The sequence below is a fragment of the Chelonia mydas genome, chromosome 2 (assembly GCF_015237465.2).
Source record: "Chelonia mydas isolate rCheMyd1 chromosome 2, rCheMyd1.pri.v2, whole genome shotgun sequence".
Lineage (NCBI taxonomy): Eukaryota > Metazoa > Chordata > Testudines > Cheloniidae > Chelonia > Chelonia mydas.
Window position 1 is genome coordinate 102703458 of NC_057850.1, and position 18024 is coordinate 102721481.

The 18024-nt window shown below is 43.4% G+C and overlaps 1 protein-coding gene across 7 annotated transcripts in view; it reads right to left on the reverse strand.

Annotated features, from left to right (window-relative positions):
- CARMIL1 (capping protein regulator and myosin 1 linker 1) overlaps positions 1 to 18024 on the reverse strand; it is a 255236-nt gene that overhangs the window by 31094 nt on the left and 206118 nt on the right. For 4 of the 7 annotated variants that reach the window (XM_037893030.2, XM_037893031.2, XM_037893027.2 and 1 more), the window contains 2 exons: positions 2204 to 2270; positions 1690 to 1886 (listed from right to left, as the gene is read on the reverse strand). In XM_037893030.2, the coding sequence (XP_037748958.1) occupies positions 1690 to 1886; positions 2204 to 2270 (264 nt within the window). Of the gene's footprint in view, positions 1 to 1689; positions 1887 to 2203; positions 2271 to 9272; positions 9291 to 18024 lie in introns of all 7 variants that reach the window. The other 3 variants (XM_037893029.2, XM_037893024.2, XM_037893025.2) reach the window with 1 other exon arrangement.

The window sequence follows — 18024 nt, forward strand, 5'->3', positions numbered from 1 at the left end:
CAGTACAAAAGAGATGGCAAGTTGACTTTAAAAAAGACCCAAACAGCTGGCTAGGGTTTCTTTGGCACAGGGGAACTCCTGAGTGAAATAAAACTCTATACTATCTACTCTTGGCCTTTCCCAGCATAGGGAGTATTTGGCCACAGTGATTTCTGCTCCAGCAATCCCAGACCAGTGGAAGGGTCTCTAGGAGCCTGTTAACCAGCTAGTATAATTTTGGAGCAGTAATGAGGCTGCTCCAAGTTGCAGCAGGGGCCAAACTGGCCCCTGGGCTGCCTCTTGGATAAGGTGTGCTGACAAGTGATATAACACCATCTCTGCTCTCCTCAAGGATCTAGCTGTATAGCTTTAGATGCAAATTCTGTCTGCAGATGCCCATGCCAGAGAAAAAGCAGAACTGGGGTTGTTTACGTAGCAAAAAGAACCACAGAGACCCCGCATATGCGTTTAACTGTGCTCCACAGGAGCTCCATCTGCAGCAGTGAACTAGGTTGTATTTTTTGGAGCGGGCAATGGCATAGAGAGTGATCTGTTATTATTCAGATCCACTGGCTCAACCCGTGTCTTGAGTATGGGGTCACAAGTGGCTGCAGAGGTCCTGGAATGGTTCTACTGAGAGCTGCTGGAGACAGGAATACGTGCCAGTTTACTCAGGTTTTGTGCAGAAAAAAAAGGATTTCAGTGTCACCAAGTCTCACGATATTTAGTGTTTTTCCGGAGTAATGTGACTACGTGAGAATCTCAGCTTTCACTTAAAAATCGAAATAAGATTTTATCCCTCATGTTACAGAGAAAAGCTTGAAAAGGTGACTTGAGTGCACCCCTAAAGGCTCAAAAAACAGAGGCAAAGAAAAAATATATTTTTAAATCTCAAGATTTTAAAGACAATCTGATAATTCTGGGGGGCCTGACTCATGCTTTTTGAGTGCTTGGGGTTGGCAAAAGTGGGATTTAGTCTTTATTGTAAGAAACAACCAAGTACTAAGATCAGGGGTGGGCAAACTACAGCCCAGGGGCCACATCTGGCCCTCCAGCCTGTTTAATCCAGCCCTCGAGCTCCCGCCTGGGAGCTGGGTCTGGGGCTTGCTCTGCTCCCGCGCTGCAGCCGGGGAGCGTGGTCAGATGCCGCTCTGCGCTTGTGTCGAGACTCCTAGAAGCAGCAGCATGTCCCCCCTCCACCGGCTCCTATGTTTAGGGGTAACCAGGGGGCTCTGTGCACTACCCCCGCCCCAAGCATCACCCCTGCAGCTCCCATTGGCCGGAAACTGTGGCTAATGGGAACTCCAGGGGCAGCGCCTGCGGACAGAGTAGCATGCAGAGCTGCCTGGCTGCACCTCCACATGGAAGCAGTGGCATGTCCCCCCTCCAGCTCCTAAGAGTTTCTTGATGTAAGTGCTGCCCAGATCCTGCACCCTGACCTCCTCCCGTGTCCCAGCCCTGATCCCCCTCCTGCACTCCAACCCACTGCCCCAGCCCAGAGCCCCCTCCTGCACCCTGAACTCCTCATTTCTGGCCCAACCCCAGAGCCCACACCCCCAGCCAGAGCCCTCACCCCCTCCTGCACTCCAACCCCAATTTTGTGAGCATTCATGGCCCACCATACAATTTCCATACCCAGATGTGGCCCTCGGGCCAAAAAGTTTGCCCACCCTGACTTAGATCCTCAACAATCTTTTAATGGTCACTCACTGATGCTTGGCTGGGCTGTTGTTTTTTATTCCTTTTAGGCCTTAATTTTGTAAAGTGCTCCAGTTTTCTCCCTTCCTCGGATGGTAGCTCTGAGATGAATCCAAAAGTTCGTTTGTCCGGTCTGCTGGAAAGGAATGGTGGATCTTCTATATGGATAGGTACTTCTTCCAGTGCTTTATCCAGGTCAAATTCCATTTCTAAGAGCAATCAAAACCTTTAATGAGAACTTAATATGGTATTTTAAACAGAAAGTAATGGCATCATTTGCATTAGGACAGTAACATGTTTGTGGAAAAAGGTGGACTATAGCTAATAAATGTTTATTTCTGAAGTTTTTCACCATAGAAACTTCAAAAAATAAAGTAAGTTCGTTGGACCACAAACTGCGGTCCAGAGCGAGAGTCTTCTGCATTTTCAAATACAGGAACACTTTTCTCACCTTCTGAATGTAAGGAAGCGGTTTTAATAAATTATAAAGAAAAAAAGGGAAAAAGAAGAAAAGATACCCACTTACCAAAAGCCCTAGATACAGGCCGGAGCATTCTACTGTGGATGCTTTTCCTTTTAGACTTAGGAGTCATCTATGAATAAAAAATAAAATAAAGAGGTGCTTATTTGGATAGAAGAAATAGTTCAGAGTAATTCTTACCTTTAGAACCAACAAACCAGTTCATAAGGCATGTTTGCCTTGTAAATACAGGGAGGAACAGATTTTTTTTCTTCCTAAATACTTTAAAATTATCTGACATTTCATTGATATGAACCGATTGTACACCAGTGAGGCAGGGCTAGAACTGCGTCTAAAACATCCAACTGATTTCAAGCTTGAAATATAAGTATCACTGAACTTTACAAACATTAGTAAAGTGATTCTCGGCACAAGTGAGGCTACTTTATCTCAGTTTTACATATGGGGAAAGTGAAGTACAAGGAGTTAATTGAGTTGCCCACTACTCCACAGTACATCTGTGGCAAAGCCAGAAATAGATCGCAGTTGTTCGGACTTCTGTTGCAACGACAAAACCATGCTTCCTCCGTTCATTTATCAATGATACCTTATTGAAATCAATCAAAAAATTTAGGCATATAGGTCTTTTGTCACCACCCTAAGGTTCTCCATGTCCCTTACTACCACAGATTGTGTCTTTTAAAGCCTATTTCACTTCCTTGTCAGCCAGATGAATTGCTGAGTGTGCTGCAGTTTTTTGTTTAAAATTTGTTAAAAGCAATTATTTTTTCCTAATAGCTAAATGCCCTATTTTCACACAGCACTTTTGACATTCCGTTGCTTAATTACTACTCTGGCTTACACACAGGCTTGGCAGAATTCAATTTTTGTTTTTCTCATTTCAGTGATTAATGTTGATTTTTATTTTTAACTGTTTTTGTTGTTACAGTTGCTGGAAACTCAGGAGGGGCGCTGTAGGGTTGGGGTTAAGGCTGCACTGAAAGCAAGGCTGCAAGGGGCTCCCAGAACTGACAAGGGGGCTGCTGCATGGCTGAGGGGCCCAAGATGCACGAGAAGCTGCATTCCTGGTCCTGTAGAGACCCGCAGCCAGGAATGAGAGGACGATGATGAACCCCATCCATAGGGTGCTGCTGAACAGTTTCTGCCCAGGGATGGCTCTCATACTCCTGGTTGGTAAGGGAGCAGGGCTGTGAGAGTGAGGATGCAGAGGAGACCCCTGGCTAGGACTATGAGGAGAACGATGAGCACCCTGCAGCAGGGGGTAGGGGGCACCCGCAGCTGAATGTCTCCTGCTTGGGAATGGAGCCAGTCAGCAGTAGGGTGACCTCCCCCAGCACCAGGGACTTGTCCTCCTCCTCACAGCTCTGGCAAGGGGTCTCTGCTCTGCCCTGATAGGACTGCAGCCTTTCCCACACCTTGTGCCTGCAGTGATTGGGTGTCACCGGCCCTGCAGCAGCAGTACAGGGTGCCCTCTCCAACCCTGCTGGTCACAAACCCACTTCTTCATTCACCTTCCAGGAGCGTGGAAGACATCCCTGGGTAGGAGCCATTCAGCACTGGGGTGGCATCCCCCGTGGCCAAGGACTTGACCACCTTGTGGCCCTTGTCAGGCATCTCTGCTCCACTGAGCCAGGACCACAGCCTCCCCACACCTGCCGGGATTAGGTGTCACCTGCCCTGCGGCAGCACAGGGAGTCATCTGCAGCTCTGCTGTCACGGACCCGGTCTCTCTCTCTCACTCCAGTGACAGCAGGACTGCAGAGGGCTCCCGGTGTTGCTGCAGGGCTGGTGATACCTGATCCCAGAAGGTGCAGGGTGGGTAGGGAGAGGCTGCACTCTTACCAATTGTGCATTTTTTCCTGTCGATTTCAGCGTGTCAGGAAATTGAATCCTGCCAAGCCCTGTTACAGATTCCCCAAGTATATGTAGTAGTACTAGAAGATATAACTCCGAGACATCTTTAAAAAGTGGAAACCAGCTTTTATCAGCGATATCTCTGGCAATGTCAGGGTTTCCACAAGTATGGGTTATATTCACAGAATATAAATTCAAAAATTTATTTATTGAATGTGTACATTATTATTAGATGACTTTTTCACTCCTAGATTAAAGAAAATGTTGTGTTAAGGAAACAACTGACAGACGTAACACCTCACATTGTTCACTGGAAGAAAGACACATTTATTTTGCTCTATGAAGTATCCTGGAAGTTCATATGGTAAGAAAGGCTTTTTGCAATGGATAAGGCAGGTATCAGCAATTCTGAGCCTCTCATGTAATTTAATGTGGACAAAGAAGCTAAACTATAAAGTGTGCTTATCTTTTGAGAAGTCACTCTAAAAAAATGACAACTTCTTACTCACACAAATCTGTTTCCACTGAGTCTCGGAACTCTATCTGCTTGCTTTAGCGGCATATATATATTTCCACCTACTGTTTATTCCTGTTAACAGTAGAATATCTACACAACTGAGAGTGAGTCAGCAGGCTGGATTCTATTCTGGTTTACGCACAATCAACAGAATTGTTAATCAAGTTCTAGCTTCAGAAATCTTCAGATGATGCTTGAGCCCGAGAAGGTGTACCTAGGCACCAAGACTTCAGAATGAGTTTGCAACATGGATGGTTTAATGTTTAAAAAGAGTTTTCTAGCTTTTTATTTATAGGAAATTTAGTGAAAAATATAATTAGATAAAATAATGACAATTCAAATGATTTATAGACGTGTGCACGCAATATATATACACACACATACTTCAGTTGTCTGCATCAGTATTTCCATCTGAATGGCTGCAACTTTATACTATTCAGACCTGGACAAAATTATGATAGATTTTCGTATTAGCATTAAACGGTTTACCTGCCTCCACTTGATCAAATAAATAAATAATAAAAAGGAGAGGCCAGACTACATAGTAGTCTGATTGTATCTTTTGAGCAATAGAGATGTTTTCCCACTATTATTATAAAGTATTTTCTGAAGCCAACATGCCTTTATGTGGCAGGGAGTTTCCAGTTCCAGAGGATGTCATATTTGACACACATCAATAAATAACATAGTTTCATGAGCAACCAGGAAGAAGTCATCAGCAGCACCTTTTCCATTGTCATCTGAGCACATTTAGCATTTAAGTCATGGAGTAACAATAAACTTGAAGCCCCAGAGTGCGGTTTTATTTCTGACACTTTTCAGAGTATAGCATCACTTCAAATTGAAAAGTGCTTCTGTAATGCACCATAATACAGAGCAAGTGGAAAGAACAAGCCAGGAGCACAGACACTATAGTGACAAGTACTACAAAATGGCTATCAATAAAATAAATGCAATTTTTATATCAAGATTCATCAGCCAGGCACAGGCTACATCAGCAGCTTGACGGAACTGTACAAAACTGCTCAGCTAAACATGTAGTAGACAAGAGCGAATGCAATTAGTGGACAGCCATACACCAGAACAGTTGCTTGTCCACTCCAGCAGAATTGGAATTACAAGCAACATCTGTGTCTGAAATGGTTAAAGGCATTTCAACTCTAATTACGAGAAGCTGAAGCCAGTTTAGCATTGAGCAGGGTCAGCAATTAGATCACTATTCCAGTTCCTGGTTGCATTAGCAATTGTGGCCTATTCCTCACAATAATGTATCTGTGTGTATTTTAGTCCGATTGCTGTTCTTTGTGGTGATGTAATTGGAAATCAGATCCACCAAACCGATGAGTTCATGCTCTGAAGATCAGAAACAGTGACAAAAAATAGGTTGATGGGGGATTATCCAACATCTCATCAACTGACATTTGCATTCACGGGGAACGACAGACACTATTTCAGTTTGAACAGGTGTTCTCGGAATAACAGTTGGGATCTACAAGAGCTGCATAGGCACTAGAACAGGGGTCTCAAACATGTGGCGCGCGGGGCTATTTCCTGCGCCGCCCCTCCAGGCCAGGGGTGGGCAAACTACAGCCCACGGGCTGCGCGGCCCGTGGGATTGCCCCCCCGTGGCCCTGCGAGCTCCGTGCCGCTCCCTGAAGCGGCCGGCACAACATCCCTACGGCCTGGGGGGGAGGGGCAGAGGGCTCCGTGCACTGCCCTGGCTTCCAGGCGCCGCCCCCCACAGCTCCCATTGGCCAGGAACAGGGAACCATGGCCAATCGGAGCTTCGGGGGAGGTACCTGGAGGAGTGGCAAAAGCAGCACACAGAGCCCTGTGCCCTCACCCACCCCCCTCCCTTCCCTGGGCCACAGGGATGTGGTTCGGCTGCTTCCCGGAGCGGAGCGGAGCGGGGCCAGGGCAGGGGCAGGGGCAGGCAGGGAGCCTGCCCTGGCCCCAGTGCGCACCACTGCCACCCTGGAGCTGCTCTAGGTAAGCGGTGCCGGGCCGGAGCCCAAACCCGTCCTTCACCCCACTGCCCAACTCCCTGCCCTAAGCCCCCTGCCTGCACCTCGCACCCCTCCTGCACCAGCTCCCTGCCCTGAGCCCCCTTCCTGCACCCCAACTCCCTGCTGCACCCAAGCTCCCTGCCCTGAGCCCCCTGCACCAACTCCCTGCCCTGAGCCCCCTTCCTGCACCTCAACTCCCTGCTGCACCCAAGCTCTCTGCCCTGAGCCCCCTGCCTGCACCCCAACTCCCTGCTGCACCCCAGCTCCCTACCCTGAGCCCCCTGCCTGCACCTCAACCCTCTGCCACACCCTGCACCCGAACTCCCTGCCCTGAGCCCCTGCCTCACCCCGCACCCCTCCTGCCCCCCCGGGGGCAGGGAGGGGGCACAGTTGGGGTGTGGACTTCGGGGAAGGGGTTGGAATGGGGGTAAGGAAGGGGTGGGAAGAGGCGGGGCAGGAGCGGGGCCTCATGGAAGGGGTGGAATGGAGGTGGGGCAGTGAGGGGGAGGGAGTGTCAGTGATGCAGCCCTCGGGCCAATCCACTAGTCCTCATGTGGCCCTCATAGTCATTTGAGTTTGAGACCCCTGCACTAGAATGCCAAATTGGGGCACCGCTACAAAGCAGTATAGGACAAGCACTGAATTTCTTGCACTGATGCTCCCAGACACGCACTGGATGTCATCTTCACTGAGATGTCAGTGGAAGGGGAGACTATGACCCCTGATCAGGCTCAGGCTGGTGATCATGTGTCAATCTGTGGACATGAATCACCACTAAAAATTCTTTGCCAGCTAAGCAGGACCCACCAACTGCAGTGTTTGCCAGGGCTGGACGTGGAAGGGTATAAATGCTATCCACTTGCCAGGGCTGCATGAGGAGTGGCTATACATACAATTTTATTTGAAAACTCTTAAGTTGTCTAAACCATTTAGATTTTGTACAAATAACAAGATGGGCTTCTTACCAAGTGACCTTTCTGGATCACAGGCGCAGCAAAATGGGTCAAAGTGTTGTTTTAAACATGCCAGTGTGCTCTTTTTAGAGGCTATTAGAAGACTTAATCTCAGCCAGTGTGCAGTATCCTCTGGCAGCCCAGGATGTTTCATTACTACAGAGGACATGTGAACTTCCGGATCGTGACCTCTCTTCCAGTCTGAGATGGTGGGCTTGCATCCAATTTCCTACAGTAACCAGAGGCTATTCAGACTTCCCTACGACCAGGCCCCTTCTACCTTCACTCAACAATTCTCCGCCTTTGGCCATACAAACAGAGGAGCGACTCAGTTCTTCTGCCTCCTGTTACAATCCTGGCTTTTACAGACACATTTTGGGGCTCCAGTGAGTGACATTTTCCCCCAGATTTTACCTGAATGGGTCAACGCACTGAGCTTTTTCTGGCCCATGCTCCCTCCACCCTCCCCCACTCTTCCAAGCATGGTGAAGGTGGCTGAATGGAACAGACAAAAGGCTAAGGGCTGCTCTGTCTATGAGGAGACTCACGTAGAAGCCACATAGAGAGAGCTTTGCTACACTTACTCCCAAGTCCACAAACCCTTGCTTTGCCAGGGACAGGGGCTCAGAATCTAGATAGCATGTTGAGGTCTCTGTGTCTACTCACACCAGTTATTTCCCCTGTGGAGGTGCACCCATATAAGTGGGTCAGCGCTCTTCAGTAGCAGGGACCCAACAAACTGAACCATGCTCACTGATTAAGGACTCTTTAATGGGAGGGTCAGATATTCCCATGAAGCTGCCCTGATCCAATCTGCCTCTGAAATCCCAAGTCCCATGCCATTTTCTTAAGTAACTCAGTCACTTTACCAGATCCCTTGCCTTCTGACTCCAATTCTTGCCCTTCTGGAATCTCTTGGGCCTATCCCCCTATATTTCTTCTCCAATTATATAACTAAACATGGAGAAATGCTGGGGCATGGGAAAAAAACAACAAGAACCACATATAAACACTCAGGGCACCTTTCTAGGTTTTAGTAAACAGTGTGTGGTAAGCAGCAGAATGTTTTATCTTTACAAAACAGTCATGCAGATTAGAACAACTGATATAACTCCCAAAATGATCAGGATATGGCACTTTCCACATTCCCCCCACCCCTCCAAAAGTTTTCAAATTTGATCTTGTTCCACCCACAGAAGCCCAGTGATTTGCCTTCTCTCCCTTCATTCCCATTTTACTTTTCAAAAATTTGTTTAAAAACCCCACGAAAACCTACGTAAGCATTTTCCACTTGTAAAAAAGCAGATAAAGTGACGGTGTAGAAAGTTAATTATGAGACCAGCATTCATAAATTAGGTACTATTCAATGTGACAAAGAAAAACAAACCAGCCCAAACACAATGACCTAATGGTCTCTTCAATCTCAAATTTCTATGACAGGAAAATTTCAATTTTCATTTCATTAAGATGGACTTGGCTTCAATACGAAACTGAATGAACAGAGTTTTCTTGAGCAGTAACATTTTTGTTTGTACCTCTTTCATCAGCACTCTGCTTCATTTAGTCTTCAAGTCCAGGGCTGTTTTAAATTCATCAGACGTTATGTTAGCTCAACCTTCTTGTAAAATCTAATCTCACCTCTAAATTGCTGCGTATTTCATTCAGTAACTGAAGATGGATGACACTACAATCTCCCAGGAGACTAGGAAGGCAGTACAGAAGCAAATGGAGCACAAAAACATAAACAAGTAGGCCAGAAAAAGCAAAGCTAAAAAAATACTTACACTTGTACAGCAGAGAGTCTCCATGCAGCAAAAAAAAAGAAAGAAAAACAGAATATGAATGGAGGGAAGACAAAGCAACAGCAGTTCCCAGGGAGAGAGGCAAACTAAAAGTCACCAAAAGTAAAGAAAACTAAAGCTGAAACACTTACAAGTCTTAGCAGGAAAGGTGATATGCAAGAATGAGATAAAAACCCTTCACACAGAGAGGCATGGCAATAGTTTTCTCTTCTCCATATTTGGATGTGATATTTAACCAGGGATGTGGTCTCTGGCTAAATTAAGACCTGTAATTTTCAACCAATGCAGCTCCACCAATGGTAGCAACACCTGCACTCTTTCTATGCTCAGGCTTCCCCTGTTGCTATTACTAGTGGAGTTTTACCACAACAAGGTAACAGTCCAAGGAGAGGATGGGATGTAAATTAGGTTCATCTTAGTCTTAAATGTGGACACTAACATGCAGAATAGAGATCCAGAGGTAACATAGTTCCATAATAGAGTTTAGGGTAAGGAAAAAGCTTACAGTTAATACCACGTCTTAAATTTTCACAAGAACTTCTGCTGTAATCAAGTGCCACAGATATTCTCATCTTCTTCAGACTGAAAAATTAATACCCTCAAGTATCCTGTTTAACTGTACTGTGATGAGTATTGCATTTTAATGGTTAATATGCTGTCCTTTAGCTTGTCAAGAAAAGGCCAGCCCTGCAACAGAACGCTGTATTCTTAGTAATGTGAAGTTCATTGTTTAGGTTTTCAAGGGACAGAAAAGCAATCATATTATTTTTTCTTTATGTTTTATATTTTCTGCAGTAATGATCCTCTTGTCAGACAGTTAATTTCCTTGAAGTTACCCTCAGCTACATGTCTCAAAGACAGAAGTGCTTCTGAAGGACAAGAACAAAATCCTCACATAAGCACCATGTCCTTTATCTCCTCGCTTGACTCAGAAATCCCATTTGGCTGCAGTGCATGCAGTCTTAGCTTTACCCACAACTGAATTCTCCTCCAATATTTGTCTGGGCAAACCTACCTGTTATCATGGCTGCAGCATTAGTTTTGTATGCTGGTCCCCCACACTTCTGCTGGAATCCTCTTCTGTACTTTCATTTAGTCTCATCTTGACTGACTACTTTAACTACATTCTCTAGAGTTACCCCAAAGTCCTGGTTGTCCAGAATCTACCTGGGGCAGAATCCTTCTGCCCTCCTCCTCAGACATATATGGATACCCCACTCTTTCAACCCTGAAACACCTCCTCTGGGCACCCAAATCATTTCACGATCCAGGTCAAACTGCCTTTGTTTTTGAAAGCATCCATAAAACTTGCCCCCGCCCCCACCCTCCCTTCCTGTCTCTGGAGCCATCTCTCTCTATTCCGCTAAATTCCCTCTGCCAGGGATTCATCTCTGTCCCTTATTAGGCTTTGTGGTGGTGGGAAAGCCTGCTCTCCAACAGAGCTCCTGCCTTCTGGAACAGTCTTCCTGTTCCTCTCCAAAACACCTCTTTAAATATCCTCTGGAAACTTGTATTTTCAAAGATGACATGGAAAACATTTTAGGCTGGGGATCATGACTTGCCTTAGCTCTATAGGGTGCTAATTATTTAAGAGACTTTTTGATAGCGCTCTTTAGTGCACTGCTATAGGTGCTGGGCTGTTCAGTGAAGTGCTGTTGTGTTAGATCCCCTTAGTGGAATATTAACTATGTGGTCTGGGGTGCAGATGCCATGCCGCACATAGAACCTTAAACTGGAGGAGCTGGTCCATTATATTAATCATTGTGAATAGTGCACAGAATTGGGATGGAAGTAAAAGAATTTTCTGATTGTTTTCCTCTTTTTCTTACTAATCTGTTGAAGTAATGAAAATGCTGTTTTAAAGCATATTTATTTTGTTTTCATAGCTGCTAGAATGGAAAACACCCTCGCACTTTTCCATTGTCTGTTAAATACCTATTGAGTGCCTTCATTTTGTATAGACATTACCCATCACTTATTCTGTCTGTGGTTTGACGCTTACTTGAAAAACAACATTAGAAACTCCCTAACCCCCTAACTTTTTTCAATATTTTGTCTTTTTGGCTAAAAAAACCCCAATGAATATTATGTAGTTTGGGCCCAAAATGTTACCTGCCTTAAAAGCGTAGAATCTTTTGAGAAACATCTTTCCAAAACTAAAGAGCTCTTACGATAAATCTCCCCCGCTGGCATTTAGAAATCAAACTACAGCAAAACCTTTCTTTATAGCCACTATTCCTGGTAATGCTCTGCTACTGCCTCATAGGTACCTTGAGCAATCAGCTGAGATTAGCGCCTCAGGAAGAGACAGCTTCCAAAGAGCTTGCAATCTAAGGCCCTGGTCCAACAAAGACTTATGCAAATACTTAACTTTCAAGGTTTGAGTAGTCCCATTGAAGTCGACAGGACTACTCACATACTTAAAGTTACAGTATACTTAACAGCTTTGCTGGATTGGGGTCTAAAGAGACAAAGCAGACAAAAAGGAAACATTATAATCCTCATTTGACATATGGGGAAGGCACAGAGACTTGCCCAAGGTCATGGAGGAAACTGACTGCAGAACTAGGGTCTGACTCCAGATTGAGAGAGTCCCCTGTAAAATGTCTTCCTTTTCATCTGTCAAAATAAATATACGTTAAAATAACAACTCCTAGAGTAAGTGGGGACACCATTACTGAAGATGGAGCACAAAAGAGCATGTAAACCTCAAAGAGCTTCATTGAAAATGAGAGTGGGAAGGAGGAGAGGGGAAATTGCCAAATGGGAATAAACTGGCAGAGAGAGAATATTTATTTTCAAGGATTTAAGATGTTATAAACAATCAGTGAAATAACATGCATTTTTAAAAAAGAGTTTGGCAATGTCCTTTTAACAGATTATGCAAAAGAAAAGTTTAGTATGGCATTTTACCAAAAACCCTGCACAATTCCAGTGCCCAGGGAAAATGACCCTCAAGGCTGCAACACCATTCCATCAATCATGATTTTCCACACTTACATTATTCTCAAAGAGCACAATGGTTAGGGGCATTACACATCTGTAAATCATGAAAAGCGTATCAGTACTTATTGGGTTAAGTAGTAAATAAACTATCCTTCCTTGGACCACTGAGTCTTTGGGTGGGTAGGCTGCTAACCCATCACTATAGAAAAATCCAGAAACAAGACAAAAACGGAGTTGTGGCTAATACTTTCAACTGCCAATGATTTTATATCTTATTTTAAAGAGGTAAATTCTTAGCACAAAGTGCAGGGATTTAGCTAAGCATTTCCCATTTACCCTGATGGCATCACTGATCATAATCCTTAAAGTCTACCCTAGAGTACCATTATCCTTGAAAATAAAATAGAATATTACAATACATGACCGTTAACTAAATATCTGGCATAACATTCAACAGCAAAAACACTAATGCATTGTTTAGAAATCAAGAGCCAGGTCCTCAGCTGGTGTAAACAGGCGTAGCTCCACTGAATTCAGTGGAGTTATGCTAATTATTACCAGTTCAGGATACAACCTCAAAGTCGCTTCTTGTATTTCACAATTTATTTGCTCTCTACACATAAGGTACAATGGGTTTTATGTTTGCAGAATGATCTGTGTATCACAAATGTAAGGAATGTATTTGTTTTATTTTTTTCAAGGAGTCAAATTATTCTGGAGAAAGTACATGATTCGTTCATTTTAGTCTCTTCTAAACTGTGTTGACTTTAGAATTATTTTGCATAACAATGGCCTCCAAAATAAAAGCATAGCAATGTAATAAAATAAACTTAGCAGATTTGTCCTTGAGCTTAATTTAATTTTAATAACCAAGAAACCTTCAACTTTGCTACTTGCTGAGATATGGCTCAAATGCACACTAGAAATTTCAACAAAATTATAGACATGTTTTATTTTAACTAGTAATACTGCTTCTACATCTTTATTTTAAACCACATAATGCCTGCTATTAAAGTACGTTAGGGGAAAAAAGCCAAAGTTTTTGTTACAAGGAAGAAAAAGCCTGTATGGAATAAATCTAACAGTTCCTGAAAGTATTTATAAGTTGACACTTCTTCATCTTGCGTAATTATCTCAAGGAACCACGTGTACAGAAAAATTTGCATCTGGTTCAGACCATACATCCAGTCTCATCCATTTTGTAAGGGAAAAATAGATACTGAAAAAAACCATCTGAATTCTCCATTTTTGACAGAATTATTCAAAAATTTGAAATCCAGGATGGGGCTAAGAGCCTCTTGTACAGCAGTCACCCTTCCTTACATAACTAAATAACTTCAATATTTGCATTATGACCTAAACCGTCTCTATATTAAATATAGGAAACTCCTAGAATACAATAAATACTGAGCTGTTTAATAAACGCATAATTCTAAGGCAAGGTGAACATTTTGAAGGATGACCCCTGTATATTTGGAAAATTGGAGAACAATGTCAGTAAAACTCCTTGTGACACTGCACCCACATTAGTCACAGAGATATTATGATGATATGATTATGGTATAATTCTGATATATTTTATGCAAGGTAAGTCATGTGAGGTGTCATTGGAAATGTTATGATTTACTGAATACGATTATCCTATGTATCATTTTTGTATCTGAAGTTAGGAATATTGACTATGTATCTATATTACAAATGTGTTTATACCTGTGGAATGCCCACTAGGCAAAAGGCTCTCAGTCTAGATGGCTGGCTGGAAGGGGCCCATTCAGGTTGAAGGGCCATTAGGAGAAACAATAGGCCTTAGAAGAAGCTTCTTTCTCACCGGGGAGCTTTCCTGAGGATGCCACAGACAGCTCTGACTCACGGCTGCTGTAACACTACAGGGACATGTGAACAGGTCACCTGGTACTGGACTTCATCTTGGAATATCAATGTTTTTCCAGTGACTGGTGTGGGAACCACGCTTTTAAACAAAGGGTTCCCGCCATTTGCAAAAGCTATTTAAGGCAGGGGAATGACATCATCAAGGTTCTTCACTGGCTCCCCGCCCAAGGAGACTCCTGGAAACACCTGAGGAACGAAGACTGAACTGGTGGAAGTGCTGGACCAGGGTAAAAGGATTCTTAGCCTGTGAATGGAACACGTGAGGTTTCCAAGCTGTAAGCCAGTACAACTTGCCCCTTAAGAATCTGCAGCCTGCTTGTATCATCACTTAGGGTGATGATCTGCTATTCATATCCAATCTCTTTAGTATAGTATATTAAGATTAGTTTGTGTGTTTTGTTTATTTGTAGGTAATCTGCTTTGATCTGTTTGCTATCACTTAAAATCTATCCTTTGTAATTAATAAACTTGTTTTTGCTTTATTTAAAACCAGTGTGTGGGGGAGTCATAACTTGGAGCAGAAAGCTGTTGCATATTCTTCCCTACATTGAGGGAGGGGGTGAATTTCATGAGCTTACACTGTACAGTTCCCTGTGCAGTGTAAGACGGTATAATTTTGGGTTTACACTCCAGAGGAGGGTGTGTATCTGAGTAGCTGGGAAGTTCTTTACCTGGAGCCTTCCCATGCAGAGCTGATCACAGCGTCTGCATGTAACTGCATATGGGTGACCCCCTTCCTGTATGTGTGCTGGTTAAAGTGAAGGCTGGACACAGCAGTACAGTGTAAAGGGAGGCCAGGCTTCTGGGTCAGGGGGGCTCAGTGGTACCCCACTTCCAGGTGGCACCCCAGGGGGAACCAGTCACATGCCTTTCCTCATGCTTCTGAGCTCACAGGGTGGATATTAATGCTTGTAAAAAGGATCTGATTTATTTGGCCACGTGTGAGTGTGGATATCATGGCAGCACTAGATCCTGAACTGGAGAGAGAGAATTATTTTTGTGTCTCTCTTTTCTACGCTCAGAATGACATAACTATTGAACTGAACAATAGTCACCAAGGCATAAATGCCAGTAACCTCCTTGCCATCGGTAGATCCTCGGAGGTTTTGTGCTCTGAAAGCTATGACATTTCAGACACAAAGGAGGCTCATGCCTCTGAACCAGACCTAGATTACTTGGAGCAGTGAATGGATTAGCAGCCTCTTTGCTCAGAACATTATGATTTGAGGCAGTATCCTTGAAAAAAAAAAAACACGTTAACTGAGCCAATGTGCTCCTCAAGGCACAAAATGTACCAGTCACAAGAGGCTGTCAGGTATATCTTCCTAGCATACAGATAATCCTGAATCCTCTAGGTCACTTCTAAGGCATCCTTACTAAATATCAACACACACAAAAAATAAAATAAAAATCTCAACCCCTCTGAAGTCTATGGGTATGTCTACGCTGCAATTAGATGCCCACGGCTGGCCTGTGCCAGCTTACTCAGGCGGGAGGGACTTGGGCTAAGGGGTTGTTTAACTGTGGTGTAAACGTTTGGGCTCAGCCCAAGCTCTGGGACCCTCCTACCTTGAAGGATCCTATACCCCGGTCTCTGGCTTAAGTGTGTCTAATATTCCCTTAGCCCTGATCCTACACCACAGAATTCAACAGGAGTTTTGCCACGGACTTCAATAGGAGCCAGATCAAGCCCAGGGGGTGAAGCTGACCCCTATAAAGAGGGAAAACATGAGGCCTACACTTCACTCAAGTCCACCTTGAGCACTACATGAGGTTTTCAATATGATTGAGTGGTGCATAAGCCTTGTGCTGACTCTGTGTTTAGGGGTTGTGAATTTTATCCTTAACTGAGATTTCCCTACCTAGGCAGATGTCCATGAGACAGCATATAGTCTTAAAATAAGTTAGACATGATACAGAATGAGTACTTCTGTCCAAAAGGAAAGACCTCATCTTCTGTAAGCCAAGAATTGATGGGCTAGGTAATGAACAAAATGTAGCCACAGGCTGCAATTACTCAGAGTTATATTACAACACATGGACCTGAACTTTCCCTGGAATACTTAAAGACTGCACTATGGGACTCTACCCATGATTAGAATTTAAGAGCTGAAGTCGCATTCCATTCGGTTTTGAACAGGACATTTTCGATATATCTGTCCCCCAGTCTTGTTTTTGTTTGTTTAATGCTGTTAACACTTTGTCTTAAAGAAACAAAACCACCTTCTGCGTATTCCTATTCTAAATATTACCCAATTTTTGTTATTTTCATTTAAATTCAATATTCTAGTCCCCTTTTCCCTTTCCAATGCATAATTTTTATATGGATTCTGCCACATTTACTCACGTGGAGCAACATCATACTGCACTAATACCCCCACCTTTTCTAATGGGACTATACATAGAGTAAGGTTCTTCAGAACCTGAATAAGGGCGGAAGAAATGGACTATTTGCTGTTCCTGGTTTTCCCCCTCTATTTCCACTTGATTCTGTTTTAATAGAATCATATTAATCCACCTCCACTTTAAAAAATGGCTAATTTCTTTCTCCCTTGCCTCCCATTATAGACATCCTCTTTTTCCTCTTTCCCTCCTCCTCCTGTGAGCTACTATTCTCTGCCCACACTGTCTGGAGATAGAAATTTAGTATAGTAAAAAGAATCAGACATCCTCCTCTCATTCATGGCAAAGCACAATTTAGGGTAGATACCAAAGTGAGTGTACATGGACTACTAGGAGTAGGATAGAACTGTGTCTCTCCTATTTTTAAAAGATACCATAGAATTCTTGGGCCAACTAGGTTGCCTTGAACAAACCAGATATATAATCTGGGCCAAACCAATCAAGTGAGACACTAAAGGAATTAAAAGGATGTGAAAAGGCCCATGCTACAAATCAGAACAGAAAGCTCCTCAACCACTAGAAGAGGGTGAGCTTGCTAGACCAGTGGTTCTCAACCTTTCCAGACTACTGTACCCCTTTCAGGAGTCTGATTTATCTTGCTTACCCCCAAGTTTCACCTCACTTAAAAACTACTTTCTTAAAAAATCAGACATAAAAATAAAAGTGTTATAGCTCATTACTGAAAAATTACTCACTTTCTAATTTTTACAATATACAGTAATTATAAAATAAACCAATTGGAATATAAATATTGTACTTACATTTCAGCATATAGTATATAGAGTAGTATAAACAAGTCATTGTCTGTATGAAATTTTAGTTTGTACTGACTTCGCTAGGGCTTTTTATGTAGCCTGTTGTAAAACTAGGCAAATATCTAGATGAGTTGACGTACCCCTGGAAGACCTCTAAGTACCCGCAGTGATACACATACCCCTTGCTGAGAACCAATGTGTTAGACATTAATTGAATCAGAATGTGTAACTTATGTGTAAAACCCTCCCCTTGAAAATATGCAGTGCAGTAAAAATCCCACAAGAGTGAGCCAATGATGGATGATCATTGGACTCATTTAAAAAAACCCACAAGAATGAGCCAACAATCAAACTGGCAATAAGTGACAAAGTCAATATTAATAAGCTAGATATCACCATAAAACAGAAAACTACACACTCTTCTGTTACAAAACCTGAGCTTTCTGGGGAAAAAGGATCAGACCTGAGGGATCACTGCCAAAGCTCATGACACTGAAGTGCCTTAAGGTAAAAAATATCCAATATCAGCACTACACAATTCATGTTCTAGACAGAAAAGTGGAGACACCTTTTTCATCAGGTGTAGTTGATTGTTATTGAAAACAGTTTCTTGCATTCTGAATTTATTTTATGACAGGCCAATAACTAGCATAGATCATGACAAGTAAGGTAGAATCTGACACAGAAATTTGAGCTAGATTTAGGAAAACATACAGTACCGCTGTGTACCTGAATTGTCC